Source organism: Prosopis cineraria, unplaced genomic scaffold, assembly GCF_029017545.1.
Source record: "Prosopis cineraria cultivar Desert tree isolate PC_DT_omini unplaced genomic scaffold, ASM2901754v1 PC7, whole genome shotgun sequence".
Lineage (NCBI taxonomy): Eukaryota > Viridiplantae > Streptophyta > Magnoliopsida > Fabales > Fabaceae > Prosopis > Prosopis cineraria.
In genome coordinates this window covers 26,656,780-26,673,493 of record NW_026555338.1, presented here as the reverse complement: position 1 = coordinate 26,673,493, position 16,714 = coordinate 26,656,780, and the positions used below count along the sequence as shown (strand labels likewise).

Below are 16,714 nucleotides of genomic sequence, written 5' to 3'. Positions count from 1 at the left end.
TTTTACTTGAAAAATATTTTGTCTATATCAGTGAACAAATGATCAACTACTGCTCAAGTGTCAGTTACACAGTCAACATTTAAGGGATTTGATGAATTAGTTACTATTACACTTACTCAAGTAACATTATGAATATTCTTGCCCTTTTCTTACTATAGATTATTGGATGTTCTTGGCTAATAATTTTATAGGTATTTTTGTCCATTTTTAGTTTACGTTAGCAAAGATTGACTCGTGGCAAAATATAGTCAGCATTTAACATTAAAATTAATGGTATTTGGCAAGTTAATAATTTGATTACTTCTACACCAACTTTAACAACATTGTGAATATTTTTTATCCTTTTTTTATTTTAGGTTACTGAATGTTGTTGACCAATTTTTAGTGAATATTTTTGTACTTTAATCTCACATTTATTTCTTGTAATTATTTTTTTATTAATGTTTTTTCACTGTCTCGTAGGGCCCAATCCGTTTCTATATCTTTTCTCGAATTCCTTGCTTCTATGAACAGCTGGCCAGAGTCTCTTCCTCTTGTATATAGGTAATAACACTCCTTCTCTCTCTCTCTCTCTCCTCTCTCTACCCCAATCACGCCAGGTTTGTAACTCGGCCTCCTTCAATAGTTTCTCTTGATTTTGCAACGTTATGTGTGTTTGTGCGTGGAACTATGAATCACTTTCGATTGTGTTTGATTTTCTTGCAGGTGGGAATTTCATAGGAGGATCTGATGTACCCCTGGTGGATCTCAACTATATTGAAGATCATGATGGGCTTGAAAGTAGAGGTGGGCTCGTGTTTTTGGTGCCTCTTATTAGTTTCAGTACAATCATTGATTTGATTCGGTTCTGATTGCGTTTTGTGTTCTTATTAACGCAGATTGTTTGGTGGGGTTCTTAATCACGTGCGAATTTTTTGATTGTGGACTCACTACTTTCTCTTTGTTTTTTCTGAGAAATTGTTGTTTTTAGCATCTGAACCAGTGATGGTTTGCTTCGCGGTGATTCAATTTGATTTGATCATAGGTTGATGTGGTTCGGAACAATGTGGGAGAGGAGTATGTGGGTATTGGGTTCGAGTGAACTAGTTTTATTTCGAAAGGTTCTAAATGTTCTAGTAGGTGGCATCAGAGTCGTGGAATTATGAATCATGGATGATTTTGCTTTTTGCAGCCAGATACTACATGGTATCACTATACGATAGAAAGATAAAAACTTGAACTCGTAACATCTTTAAAGGAAAGTGGGATTTTGGGTTCGACATGTTGTGTGGTTGGGATGTCAAGAATCTATAGTTAAGGGCTGGGATTATGAACTTGGAACCTATTTGTCTCTAACAATCTCAATTACGAAGTTAAATTAGTGTCAATTTGCAGATAGTGAACTGTATATGAAGTTTCAATTTATTAATTGCTTGAGAACTGGACTTTTATGATTAAAAGTCGACACATTTATGTAGTATTTTTGACAGTGATGACTTGTAACATGGATAAGTAGCCAAATTAAATTGCTCAACCTTTGTCGAGCTAAGGGATTCTTCAAAGAATATTCTGACTAGCATTTCCATTGTAAGCTATATCTGCCTGCTTCTCCAACATTTCCTTTTCCTCTTCCACTGATATCGTATCACTTCAAGTTGTTCTGGTCAATTTCTGAACTTGAGTTGAGTACCTTTCTCTTTAGCATTTCTAGGCATCTATAAGCCAAATATGATTGAGACTGAAATTTTCTTATGGTGATTCAGTTTCAGTTCAGAACTTTTGGATGCCTCAATTCTGTGTTTTAATTGCTTTTTTCTTTTCTTGGCTTTCATAAGGAAAACTGATGATTTATCAATTAGATGAAATCAGATTATTTTACTTGATCTGTCAGCCTTACGCTCAATGAAAGAGGGAAAGGAAAGGATGCACTGACTAAAACTTTTGAATTGATTGTTTTGCTTGCTGTTTATTTATTCAATTTTGCTGATTATTGCCTTCCTTTGTCATGTTGACCTTTCTTGTTTTGCTCAATCAATGAATATAGCAAGTGTGTCAATTAACACAATGGTTAGAAAGCCTGGTCTGCCTCATTTCAAAGTGTGGCATTTGTAGATTTGTCTGTTTACCTGTACCCTTTGGAAGTTTGGATATGCTAAGTTTAGTGTTGAAAGGCTAGTCTCTAGCATATTTCATAGGAACACAATACTGTTGGAAATATGAAAAGCATGATGATTTGAGCTAGTTACTTTTAATTGTTAATTAAATTTGTTTGAACCAGGTGAAAGCAGGCCTTGGATAATGATATAATTGTGTTGTTGGTAGATTAATTAATTTCTTTTTAATATGATGATAATAATGCAACGCATTATATTTTAGTTGATGTTATGATAAAAGGTTTTGCCTAACTTGTACGCCAATTGATTTGCTGGACTGTTTTCCATGTCAGAAGATGTCTTTTGATGCCTAAAACATGAAATTTTATTTTCTATTTAAAATTATTTGAAATTTACATAATTTTTTATTGGGTTCTATTTATTGCTCCTTCAAGAAAACATGGGTTTCTTAGTGTATGATTAATTCTTCTTACAAAAAATTTCTCATGTCTATCTTTTTATGCAGAAACTGGCCAAAAAACTGTGAGGCATCCCTGAAATGCCTCCAGGGCAAGGGATTCCCTTGCAATTTGCAGTATAATGGGAGTTCCATGGAAGGCTTTACGGGTCTTAAAATGTCCCTAGCACTCATCCAGTTGGGTATGTTGCTGAAGCTGACCTCCCAATAGGCAATGAGTTTCTTGAGCCTTCCAAGGAATTTCACGCTAAACCTTCTTATAACCATAATTACAGTACCTGGTCAACCTGCCATTTTCATCCTCACAAGGTGCCCCAGTCCCAATGGAATGCTTATGGTAGCCATTTTTACCCTCATCCTGTCGAGAACCAGTTTCGATATGTTCCAATCAATATGTTTGCTCAAGGTTACCCTCATGACTTACAACATCAAGAATTTCAGTATTTTGTGGTCGTAGACTTTGAGGCTACCTGTGACAAGGATAAAAATCCCCACCCTCAAGAAATCATTGAGTTTCCATCTGTTATAGTGAGTAGCGTGACTGGCCAGCTGGAAGCATGTTTTCAGACGTATGTAAGGCCTACCTGCAATCAACTTCTGAGTGATTTCTGCAAGGATCTGACTGGTATCCAGCAAATTCAGGTGTGTTAGGGCAAAGCATGCCTTTACTTACAGGGGAGAAATGTAAATAAGAGCAGGACAAACCATCATTCAAACTTCATCTGTGATTTGTTTGACTCTTCATGTTGTCTCTCCTTAGTGAATTAGCACCTAGCAATAACATTGTTTTGTATACATCAAGTATCGTGCTTTCTTTAATATTTGTAAATGGTTCCACTCTTAGTGCCTGTGAAGGAAATTTGTATTATGGTTTTCACCTCTTTTATAAACTGTTAGAATCTGCTTGAAAGTAAAGACATTGGATATATTTGCATAGAACAACATTCTCATGACTTATGCTGGGTTTCAATAAGCAGTTACTTTTGGGGGTTTTCTTTATGGATTGGAAAGCTCTTTCAAGGGAATTTGTCGTGCTTCTTTTTTCCCCTTTTGGTTTCTTTCTTTTGACAGTTGGCGACCTCTTGTACTTTCTCTCTCTCTCACACACACACACTTTTTTTTTTTTGGTGTTATCCTCCTTTCTCTAAAACATTCTCATTCTATTCCAAAAAAATCATGCAGGAGAAAATGAGTTGTGATTTAGATTCCAGGCCTTCTGACAAAATAATTGCTTGGACAACTATTTTGTTGTGAGTTATACTGAATTCTCCCAGACCTTGACTATATTTCCTCTTTGGTAGGGTTATATTAGCATACAGAACTGAACTATGATTTTCTTTCACTTATGATTTACAGATTTAACCAGGGTGATACCTTGAAGATTTCTCTAGTTATCCATGTGTAATGTGGCGAATGAATTCAAATATGACAAGCTGCAATTTTTTTGCCTTTTGGAACCATTTGAATAGCAAGAAAATTGAAGTATTCTATTGAAATTGCGAACTGCCTTTAGGATAAGGACATTGTACAGGAATTCATTTTGGGAAATCAGTTTTAATTCATGTTAGTGGATTGTATTGGAAGAAAAATGGAAATTATGACTAATGCCTCTCATGCGAGTCCTTGGAAGTTTATTTCTTAGGAGTATGCCAATTTTCAACTACTACTTAAAGTACTAATCAAAGACTTACAGAGAATTTAGTTATAATCTTTCGACTCCTTCTCATGTGAAAGCTTTTGTCTTAAGCTTCAACATATCACAGGCTTTCCTATGCCTTGTGATCTGATACCATTTGAAAGATCACTTCAATCCAAAACATTAAACTATTAAGTGAAGGCATATGAATTGTTTTCTAATAATATTTTACATAGCCCCATGCATGAAAGTCCTTTGGTTATAAAACTCTGGTACAGACAATGTCAACTTATAGCTTAATTTAGTTCGAAGGTCAATGGATGGTTGTCATTGACTTATGCCAAACTAGTACTCCAATATTGTTTGGTTTTCCATAACTCTAGAAACTTGTTTGATAAAAAACTATCTGAATTGGTGTCCTTATTGGATTTGCTTGATTCTGCTATTCTGCCTTCTAATCTGGGACAGGAGAATGTGGACACTCAATTCTCCTAGCTACTAGCTTAATTGAAGTCGTTCAGTTCTTGACCATTTTTCAAACAAAAACTCCTAGCACAACAATCTCTGTGGAAAACCGAACTCCTCTCTTTATTTGGACTGGGCGACTCAATTAGATTAACTGGGCGACTTGTGATGTACTGTAGTTTTTGTAGACCCAAAAAGGCTTGAATCTTGTGTGTTGTGTTGCTTTAATTCAAGATTAGAAGTAGCTGCACAGTTGTTTTTACATTGTGAAGCAGCGAGCTAGATGTTTTGTAAGTTTTTTTTGGGCGTTTGATGGACATTGGGTGTGTCCTCACAAATTGCATGCTTCTCTATAAGAATTTTTGTTTGGTGTTCCACTGACCATCGGGTTCCAGTCAGTATGATATAAAGTGTTCTTTATAAAAATTTAATAAATCAGTTTGTCCTTGGTAATCTAGGCCAGGTGTTACATTATATGAAAGCTCAAATGCTTAGCTCTTCTAAGTAAGGATGGATTGTGTCACACAACGTGGGTTGAATGCTGTAGTGAAACTAGAAAGATCCTGCTTCTAGAAGCTTGTTTGATGCTTGATTGTATGTTGGTGAAGTTAATGTAATCCCGGAAGCATCATATGACCAAAAGTTGTCTTTGACCCTAGTTCCGTAGAAATACCACAATGCTCTTTCTACTTTTGTGTCTTGCTATTCTATTTGTAGCTCCTCAACTATTTCATTAAGCTTTTTATTCCCGTCCATGCAGTGTAGATTGTTAATTGCATTCTGACTGTGTGGTTCAGGTGGACAGAGGGGTTACATTGGGCGAGGCTCTCCTTAGGCATGATAAATGGCTTGAGAAAAAAGGAATAAAGAACACCAACTTTGCTGTTGTTACATGGTCTAACTGGGACTGTCGAGTGATGCTGGAATCCGAGTGCCGTTTTAAGAAGATACGGAAGCCTCCTTATTTCAACCGGTAAATGCTGCAGCAGTGGGTTGATTGATGCCTTCAATGTCTATCTGAATTTCATTTTTGGCTGACTTGAGCTTTTTCTGTTGCTTATCTTTCATTAGCTGGATCAACTTAAAGATTCCTTTCCGTGAAGTATATGGTGCTGCAAGGTGCAATCTAAAGGAGGCTGTTGAGATGGCAGGCTTGGCTTGGCAAGGCCGGGCTCACTGTGGCTTGGATGATGCCAAAAACACTGCTCGCCTGCTGGCACTCCTCATGCACAGGGGTTTTAGATTTTCGATCACAAATTCCATTATGTGGCAGGCTGCTGATCGATCACTGATGCGGGGGCATTTGCCGGAGCACATCAGTGTTTTCCCTCATCATCCCTACAAAGTAAAGGATATGAATACCCCTATGTTTCAGTATCACCCTTTGCTGTTTCTGTGGGGTGAAAAGCAGTAGGGGAATGGTGAGGAAGCCAGGTCCCAAGCAAGGAAGCCTCTTCTTTGGCTGTGGAAATTGGACTGCAGCTAGAGGCGCCCGCTGCCATTACTTTGAATGGGCTTCTCCTTAACTGAAACCGCCAATCATGATCGATTCCAAGGTGTTCTTACATATTTTATGTAAAAAAAGGAAAAAAATCAAAAAGAAAAGAAAAGAAAAGGAAAGAAAGTGGATGATGAAAAGTGGTGAGTGGGTTGGATTGTCTCCTACTGGAAGTCTGTATGCCTGGCTGTGTTGTGGTGTGATGTGAGGCTTCTGCATCATGAAATACAGACAAGAATGTTTTAGCTCAATTGCTCTATGTTATGTCTGGCAAACATCCAAGTAGTCTTCCTTAGAACAAGAGGGAGCTTCAACCTGTAAAGCTGACTTGTTGACTGGAGAAACAATTGGGAATATAGGGAAAGGGTAGTTAGGATGATGATGATGCTTTTACATGCTCACGTTCAGGCATGCTAAATTATCTTCTTTTCTTTCAAATAATCCATGGTATAGGACTGTTTGTTTCCTTGATCTATTAGGATTTGGGAATCACTGTATCTGCTTGTGGCTGGTTTGCTCGCTGCATTTCTTTCTTGATAACAATTTAACGTGGAGCTTCACTGCTCAACAGTCATAAGGGATCAGGCTTACCTAATTCTACTTTGCCCTAATTCTTCTCATATTTTGGATGGTCCTTATCTACCCCAGGTTAGAAGTAATGGTTCGGATTTCTGCAATGGAAGATTTTTGACGTAGCAAATTCCAATCCAGGGGTGGTTGATGACTCGTGAGGAAAATGGCGTGAGTTTAGCTCTTACGCTTTCATAATCCTATCAAAACACTGAAGATTGATGCTTTTTAACTGTTTAGTTAGGGTTTTACAAGAGTAAAGACTTTTGATTGTATGTCCTCTTACAATGTTATCCTAATAAATATCAATTATATATTATTTGTTGTATATTATACAACACAATGAAAATAAGGGTATATAATAATAAATTAGGTGTCTTGGGCTAGAAGCTGACTCAAGGTTTGTGAATGTAAGCTTAACTTCTCTTGAAAATAATATAAAGCCTTAAAAACTAATCCAGAAGTCTGAGATTCTTAAAACAGCAAGCAAAGCCAAACTTGGGGAGCAAGTCCAAATGTTCTTCTGTGGTGTTTATTTATTTGTAGAAAAAAAAATTATTTAATTTTAGAGTCTTGATTCGATTGTAATCTATTTTTTTAATTTTAATTGAATATAATTTAATCTTTATAATTTTGATTGGGTTGACATTTAATCCATAAACTTTATGGTAACTAAGACCTAGAATTTTAGCAGTTTAAAATATTAGTATTTAAGTTTGAAGAAATAATTTTAGTCTTTATAATTTTATTTTTTAAAAAATAGAGGTTAATATTTTAAATAATTAAAATTATAAAGATTAAGTTATATTGAGTCAAAAATGAAGGAGTAATTTTTTTTAATTAACTTCAATACGTGAATTTTAATTGAGTCGAAATTGTGAAGAGTACATAATTAAATTTTTTCTTATTTTTACTCAATGCGGATATATCCTCTTTAATGTTTTGTCATTTCATGACATTTTTTTTCCTGGACAATGGACAATAGACAATCAAACCACAAGCTTAAAACTAGGACCTTTAATCTAAGGTTGGTAATTTGAGCAGGCTAAGTTTAATTCAAGCAGAGCCAATAATTAGTTTGAACTTATCAAATAGCTATATAGTGAAGTTCGATCCTAATACTCTTGGGATTCAAGCTTATTTGAGGTAGTCTGAATATCTTAATTGTTAAATTTTTATTTTTAATCAAATTTTATTTTAGTTTAAAAAAATTTTTTTATCAAAAAATAAAAAATATACTTTTTTGGATACTTAAAAATGTAGAAGACTCAAATATTTTTTTTTTTTTAAAATTTGTGGATCTTAAAATTTTAAAATTAAGATTAAAATAAATTTTAAATATTATTTCAAGATAATAAGTCTAAACATTAAAAATATATTATTTTGTTAAAACCAGACCCTAAATATAAAATATGGTGGATGGCTTTTGCACATAATAAAAAAAAAAAATTGCATGTAGTTTAAGCAACTGTGTACTTTTGGAAGAACGTTGCATATAACTGAAAAAACATTGCATCTTGTTGGAGATACTTTACAGTTTACGCACACGGTAAGGTAAGCTTGCACATTGTCGCAGAAATTTGCATATAATTGAAAAATATCTTGCAGATGTGGGAAAAACTTGTGCATGGGAGGGTCACTTTTGCAATTAAAGGAAAGAAATTGCCGAAGAAATTTGCATATAGTGGAAAATAATTTTTTTCTTTCTTTCTTTCTTTTTTGTCCAACTCAACTTGCTATGGGCATTTTGGTCATTTTACAGTTAAGCTTATTTCCTTTGAAGTCAGGGACGTTAGGGGGAAAAAACTTTTCAACAGGGCATTTTTGAGCAATTCTCCCTTTTATTTTTGTTTATCAAAATTTATCACTCGCTGGAGTGGTTGTCTCCCTTGTCTCGACATCAACAATTGGCAAGCTAAGGCGAACTCATTGGCTGGGTCCAGATCCTCCAAGCAGCGCCTTCTGTCAGCGCCCCTCAGCATCTCAAATCACAGCCCTCCAATAAACATTCAATGTTTTATATTTTATCATATCATCTGATATAAAAATAATTTTATTTTAAAAATTAATTCTTTTAACTTATTTTAATTTTTTTAAATTTTTTAAAATAAATCATATTAGATTTTGAATAAACCTAATTATAAATATTTATTTATAGTTTGATTTATCCTGTAAATTTTCTAAAATAAATCATGTCAAAATTTGAATAAATTAAATTGTGTCAAAGCTTAAATAAATTAAATTGTAAATATTTGTTTAAAATTTAAATTATTTTGTAAATTTTTTTTAAAAATTTTATTAAATAAATTAAGTTAGAGTTTGAAGATTACTTTTTTAAAATAAATTTTGAAGATAAAAAATGAAATAAAAATTAATTTAATGGAAATTAATTTTTAAAATAAAATTATTTTTATATCAGATGATTCGGCAAAATATAGAACATTGAATGTTTATTGGAGGGCTGTGATGTGGGACGCTGAGGGAAGGTGCTGCTGAGAGGATCTGCATCCCTCATTGGCTTGAGCGCGCGGACGCCAATGGAATTGTTTCTTAATTTTGTGTTCCGTTTTCATTGATTCCTTTTTAGTGCAGAAACTTTGAAGCATTGACCTCTCTAGTCCAGCAGCAACACCAATCTGAATTCTGAACTAGCTCCCATGGCAGAGAGATCGAGATCATTTTCCTCTCTCTCTTCCTCTACGTTCGGCTACGAATGGACTTACGATGTCTTTCTCAATTTCCGAGGGGAAGATACTCGCTTTGATTTTGTAAGAAATCTCTATAACGCTCTGGATCAAAGGAGCATCGATACCTTTATGGATGACAGGGGGCTTCGAAGAGGAGAAAAGATTACTCCAGCCCTTCTCAATGCAATCAGTGAGTCTAGAATTGCCATCATTGTTCTCTCTAGGAACTATGCTTCCTCAACCTTTTGTTTAGATGGGCTTGTTCAGATCCTTGATTGTATAAAGGGGAATGGTCGATTGGTTTTGCCTGTTTTTTACAACGTGGAACCGTCGGAAGTACGGCATCAGAAAGAAATTTATGGAGAAGCGTTCGCTCAGTATGATACAAGGTTCCAGAATGACAAGGATAAGGTGCAAAAGTGGAGAAAGGCTTTGCAAGATGTTGCCGATATCTCCGGTTTCACTTTCAAACCTGGGTATCTGAGTATATTATTCTTCCTTGCTTTACTTATTTTATTCGTTTATTTGATATTGAAAGTAACTCTCATTTCTTGTATTTTGTCTGATACATTTTTTTTTTAAATTTATTTGTCATTTGATTTTTGTTTTAGAAGCACAAAACACTGGCACACATTATGACTAAACAAAATTTAAAAATCTTATATTTCGACTGATTCCAGTGTTAGTCATGAGTTCGACACGAGTAAACAAAGCACGTGCTTATTCTTGGCAGATGTAGCATGGCTTACAGTGTGTTTGACGGTTGGTCAATCAGTATCACATGTTTAATCTCTAAGACGTTAAGAAGCATGGACATTTCAGAACATGAAGACTTCAAATTTTATATTTGAAGTGCTGTTTTGTGTTTATATGTTTGATTTAATGCATTTGGCACGTATTGATGTTGCAAAATAATTTGATTGATATGAACTTTCACAAAATTTCTTATTGAGCCAGGCAAGAATACGAAAGTGGTTTTATTCAGAAAATCGTTAAAGAGGTGTCTAGGAGGATTGACCGTGAACCTCTACATGTTGCTCACTATCCAGTTGGACTTGAGTCTCGAGTGCTACAAGTAAACTCTCTTTTGGATGTTCAGTCTGAGGGAGTCCAAATGGTAGGGATTTGTGGCATGGGCGGAATAGGCAAATCAACAATTGCTCGTGCAGTATACAATTTGATTGCTGGCCGATTTGATAGCTCTAGTTTTCTTGCTAATGTTCGAGAAGATTCACAAAAGCATGGCCTATTACATCTCCAACAAAAGCTCCTTTATAATGTGATTGGGGAAATTATCAACGTCGGGGATGTCGATCAAGGAATCCCAATGATAAAACGCAAGCTCCGCAAAAAGAAGGTTCTTATAGTTCTTGATGATGTTGATAAGCTCAAGCAATTGCACGCTCTTGCTGGGGGACTTAATTGGTTATGTTCTGGTAGTAGAATCATTATAACAACAAGGGATAAACATTTGCTAAAAACACATGGTGTTAACAAAATCTATGATGTAGAGAGTTTAAATCCAGAAGAAGCTCTTGAACTGCTCAAATGGAATGCCTTTAAACAAAATAGGGCTGAGCAAAGTTACATGGACAAATTAGACAATGTTGTACAATATGCCTCTGGTCTTCCATTGGCTTTGGAAGTTTTAGGTTCCAACTTGTTCAACAGAGGAATAAATTATTGGAATTCTGCATTAGATGAGTGGCGGTTAATTCCCGATCAAAATATCTGAAAGATACTTGAAATAAGTTATGATGCTTTGGAAGAATATCATCAGGAAATTTTTCTAGACATTTCCTGTTGCTTTAAAGGTGACACATTGGAATATGTCACAAAGGCCCTATCGGCCCGTGGTAGATGCCCAAAATATGCTATTCAGGTGTTGATTGATAAATGTCTCGTAAAGATTGATTCAGGTTTTGTGACAATGCATGACTTGATTCAAGGAATGGGCAAGGAAATTGTCCGGCGGCAGTCACCAAAGGAGCCTGAAAAACGGTCTAGGTTGTGGCTCAATGAAGACATTATTTCCATTTTAGAAGAGAACAAAGTAAGTTTAGAGTCATGTGCTTGTATGTTGTTTCTTTACTTTTAATAGTTTTCTCAAGTTTTGCCTAGCATTAAATCCCCTACTCAAGCAATCTCAATTGCATCTATTTTTCCCCCTCTTCTACTTCCTTGAATAAGCTACTATTTATTAGAAATTGGTTAGAATCTGTACATTTCTTTATGAACTTGTTTCAATTATTAACGCATCTAACAGTTTTTGTGGTGAACTTATGATTTGGTTCGAAAGGGAACTGAGAAGATTGAAGCCATAAATCTGGACATGCTTGGAGATAAAGAGGTTAAATGGGATGGAATGGCATTTAAAAAGATGTCAAACCTTATGATGCTTATCATTAGAAATGCACGATTTTCCACAAGTCCCAAGTATCTCCCAAGTAGTTTAAAAGTGCTAGACTGGAAGGGATATCCTTATTCACATCTACCATGTCATTTCAACCCAAAGCAACTAGTTATATTGAGGATGCCGGAAAGTTGTTTCATGCTGACTGAATCCCTGAAGGCATGTAGAGTATTGGCCATTGCTCAACAATATTTTTTTATTTATTTATTATGAAGCATAAAGATTCCTAAAATTGTGGGCACGTGTCAAACATCCATACTAGATACAACATTGTGCTTTTTAATTTCATGTAGATTCTTCAAGTTTTATCTATTTCATGCATGTCTATATCATTCTTTGTGCTTTTCATTGTTTTATGTTGTTATGATTACAAAATACTAAGACTGGTTACTTTTAATATTGTTTTGCAGATGTTCCAGTCTCTATGTGTCATGGATTTCAGAGGCTGCCAACGTGTAAAAAGAATTCCTGACTTGTCTGAAGTCCCAAATTTGAATGAATTATGGCTGGAAGGCTGCAAAGATTTAATTAGTGTTCATCCTTCAGTTGGTTTTCTTGGTAAACTTAAAAGGCTAAGTGTTAAGAACTGCAGGAAGCTCAGGACCTTTCTGAGCATCTGGTTAAGTTCTCTTGAATATTTTGACCTCTCAGAGTGCGAGAGCCTTCAGAAATTTCCAGAAATATTAGGAACAATGGAAAATTTAAGAGAGATTAATTTAAACTATAGTGGCATAGAAGAACTGCCATTGTCATTCAAAAACCTTGCTGGGTTGCAAAAATTAGAACTTACAAGGTGCTTGAGGCTTCAGGAAGTTAGAGGGATTTCTCCAAACATCAAAGAATTGGAGTTAGTTAATGTAAACTGGTACTCACATTTAAGCTCAGAGTCTCGGAAAATATTACTCAATCAGGTTAATCTCTCTCTCTCTCTATACACCCATGTCTTACTTTTGATGGTATTTCTATGGCTTCTTACAGAGCACTTCAAATAGAAAAAAGCTAATGCCAACAAGCGTGAAATGATGAATTCTATTCTTGTACGATTTTTTCTTTTCTCCTTGTTGGAGCTGTCCTGTTTTTATCAAATGTTACTGTTCTACGGCCCAAGTTATGATATTCTTGTATGTTTTGCTTATATATGACATTAATCTTATTGGGAAAGGAAAAAGTTTTCAAGACCCTTTATTTTTGTACTATTTGCATAAATAACTACACACAAAAATACTAATTTAAAAACAAGTTATTCCTCAAAAAGATGGATATGAGCATACTAAACCTAATAGCCTCAAGTCTCTTTCACGATTATACTTTACTCTCACTTTTTTATTATCTTATTCCTCCACGTCTCAAAAAATGGATATCATTTCACTGCACCTCAGCCAATCACTATCTCACTGCATCATCTTAGGTGCCTAATTTCTTTCATTAGAAGAATGTGTAGACAGAAGCATATAATTTTTCTCAATACACAGTTCAACTTCTCACTAATGGAGAATATTCATTGCTCTTTAGAAAGTTCTCCCAATTTCTTTTTCTTTCTGTCTCGCTAAATGTCCCTTCCTCACTCTCTTGAGAGGCATAATAATAACTTGGTTCTTGTCTTCTCTTGTTCTGTATTAGGCATTGCATGAGATTGATGGCTTGAAAATTACAATAGAAGAAGACAGGACACCGGAATGGCTTGACCACTGCACTGAGGGAGATTCAGTGTCTTTTTGGATCCGAAAGCAATTCCCAAACATGGCTGTGTGTTTTGCTGCATCAATTGCGGACCCATATCACGACCAGCTTGAGCTGCATATTAATGTCTGGATCAATGGAGTAGATGTTGGCTTTCCATACCATGAAGCAATTCATGCATCAATTACATCACAACATATCTTTCTGTTTGATTTGCAGCATCTAATTCCTGAGGAGAAACTCAATGGTGTAATTTTAGACCGTGAATGGAACCGTGTGGAGGTGTACTGCTACTTGGATTTCCTAAACTACTATGCAGATGATTGGGATAGCAGGCGTGGAATATCCTCACCAAAATGGAGTGGAATATATGTGTACAGGAAGAAATCCAGTGAGGAAGACATTCGATTCACAAGTCCTGATGAGGATCCTATCTTTCACTTTCCTCGATCGGAAGGATCTTCTTCAAATCCCCTCTTTGGCTGAGTCAAGAAAGTTAATACCATGAAATTAGGTATTTCCCTTCTATCTGAAACATGAAAGAATATATAGATGAGATGAAAAATGTTACTTTGCTGTATAAAAATGACGAGTTTGTCTGGTAATTTGTCTGAAGAGTTGCATTGACCTTTTATCTTGAGCTTGATTCTTGGTGGTTGTTTTACCCTATTGGTATTCATCTATTAACTGATGCAACTTCGCTTGGCTCATTAAAAAATCAAATTTTCTTCAATTTACAACTGATCATGTGTTGTATTGTTAAAAATTCAATTTAAATCCTCTATCTTTTCAACATCACTGGGACGTGGTTGGGGGATCGGGGTTTCTTCTTGTGCAGCAGATTTTTCAAAACCTGAGTTTGTGAACTGTATAAATGACACTAATATTTTGTTAATTCCAAAAATTGAGATTCCCGAGACTATGAAGGATTTCTGGCCTGTCAGCCTATGCAACGTTGTTTATAAGGCTGTGACCAAAATTCTTGCTGATCAGTTGAAAGGAATTATGAATAAAATTATTGCTCCAAATCAATGTAGCTTTGTTCTTAGGAGGCAGAGTACTGATAACATCATTATGGCTTAGGAAATAATTTATTCCTTTTGTAAGTGTAAAAGTAAGCTTGGCTTTATGGCTTTGCAGATTGATTTGGAGGAAGTTTTTGATAGGGTTAAATGGAGTTTTGTGATTTGGTGCCTTGATGAGCTTAATTTTCTTGCAAGGTTTGTTGATCTAATTTCTAAGTGCCTTTCTACCGCTGTAATGCAAGTTTTATGGAATGGGGGGAAAGGGGAAAATTTCTTTCCTTATAGAGGACTAAGACAAGGAGATTCTATTTCTCCATATCTTTTTGTTTTAGTTATGAAAAAATTAGGACACATGATTCAAGGTGAAGTGGATAATGAAAATTGGTTGCCTTTCAAATTAAAAAGGAAGGGGGTAGGCACTTCCCATCTTTTCTTTGTGGATGGTTTGTTGCTTTTTGCTGAGGCTAGCATGGACCACGTAAAATCGGGGGAGAGACCAATAAGGTTTTTCTTACTAATCCTCCCCAATCGCCAAACAATAATGTAATTAATCAAATATATCAATTTATACAAATGGAATTTTAAGTTTTCAATATTCGAAATACTCCTATACATTTTCAATATTTCCAAATTAGAGTTCAAATTATATGTGGAAGCATGGGAATTAAAGAAAGATTCCAAACATTAAACAGTACATGTGTTGTGGCTCAACACTCTTGCGTTGTGGCGTGTTGCTTATATGTCATGTGCTGTGACGCATTACATGAATTTGAAAGCAAATTTTGTTGTCAAATGACAGCACTAAGGACAAACTTTCGATATGTTTCATTTCTTCGTCTGACGTTCGATTGATGTAATCTAGGTGTTTATAAAGAGTTTTCTTCTAACTCTAGCTAATGGTACAAGTTTGACAGCCAAATTATATTTCTAGTAAAAGTTAGACATTCTTTTCAACTTTCACTCCTTTTTTTAAAAAAACTCACAATTAGGGTATCCAAACTTCAATACGTGTGTCAAAAGCCTATACCAATGCTTAGACCACACTCAATGGGCCATTTAGAGCTCGTGCAACACACCACAACCATTCCAACACACATATATCATAAATGCAACCTTAACCTCTCTATTCACAAAACATAAGGGGAAGATAATTTTGCATAAAATCATCAATGTTCATCCTAAACAACTAAAATATATTTTACCCTACTTGCACTAGTATTTTGGCCTTATATATAAACTTTACAATTACATCTTACTAGCTTAGGACAAAAATACACAAGATATTCTTAATTATAATGCAATTAGAAAAAAAATAATATAATAAAATCTTAGTTGGCAAATTAACTAACAAAATACACATAATTTAAAACTAAGAGGCCTACAAATAGGATTTACTCAAATCCTATGCCTCCGGTCGTTTTTCTCGATCCTGATTCGATGAGCTATGCTTTGAAAATATTGTAGAAAAGGAGTGAGTACAACCACTCAGTAACTAAGGTCAACTTAGCGTATACAATTGCATATTTATTAAAAATAGATGTAAATGACAATACCTTTAAACATCATATACATATAGCCAATATATGCTTGACTACAATAATAACAATCATGTGATTAGGCATGTAATCATTGGATATATCACAATTATTCACATATTGGGGTCGTAAAAATAATAACCATGCCCTTAAAACATGTCAGACTACAATAATAACAACCATATGATTAGAAGTACAAATGCATGATCAATGCTAACCTTATATCCTCCTGTTACTTCTAACATGAAACCATTGGCTATCGGTAGCTATGTTCGTATCTAGGACTAATCCAGCCTTTCACTTGTGAGGAGCTATCGGGCCAGGGTTAACTCATTCACTTGTATACCGCAGTTTCCCTTAATACTAACAATTATGAGGTGTTATATCTTTAATTTAGCCTTCTCATAAATCGGTGGAGATTATTAGTTAGATTCGAGTTCCTCATAGAATAAGTGGGATAGTTCTAAATCAATTATGGGACAATGGCTACCTTTTAATTCCAACGATCGGTGCCAAGGCAAGCTTCCAAGTCCAATGGTAAGCCACTAGTACCGCATGAGTTTACCAAACTACTCCTCTTCCTAGGTGAACTCCTACTAATGATCATAATAGGCTTATATTACACTTGATATCATTTTAGCACAATTAATCACAT

General features: G+C 35.1%; 2 protein-coding genes and 1 pseudogene across 3 annotated transcripts; all 3 read left to right on the top strand.

The window, feature by feature from the left end:
* Positions 1 to 914: 914 nt before the first annotated feature.
* Positions 915 to 6,726, top strand: LOC129315935 (uncharacterized; annotated as a pseudogene).
* Positions 6,727 to 9,200: 2,474 nt separating this feature from the next.
* Positions 9,201 to 12,357, top strand: LOC129316079 (disease resistance protein RPV1-like). Of its 2 annotated transcripts, none has more exons than XM_054960332.1 (3): positions 9,201 to 9,882; positions 10,364 to 11,459; positions 12,230 to 12,357. In XM_054960332.1, exons 1-2 carry the CDS (start codon positions 9,377 to 9,379, stop codon positions 11,139 to 11,141), a joined length of 1,284 nt encoding a protein of 427 aa, XP_054816307.1. In that variant the 5' UTR covers positions 9,201 to 9,376; the 3' UTR covers positions 11,142 to 11,459; positions 12,230 to 12,357. The 2 variants fall into 2 exon arrangements, with proteins under 2 accessions (XP_054816307.1, XP_054816306.1); XM_054960331.1 differs by lacking the exon at positions 12,230 to 12,357 and adding an exon at positions 11,706 to 11,845.
* Positions 11,337 to 13,985, top strand: LOC129316648 (protein SUPPRESSOR OF npr1-1, CONSTITUTIVE 1-like). The gene is made up of 4 exons (XM_054961053.1): positions 11,337 to 11,459; positions 11,706 to 11,978; positions 12,230 to 12,730; positions 13,440 to 13,985. Exons 1-4 carry the CDS (start codon positions 11,337 to 11,339, stop codon positions 13,983 to 13,985), a joined length of 1,443 nt encoding a protein of 480 aa, XP_054817028.1.
* Positions 13,986 to 16,714: the final 2,729 nt, after the last annotated feature.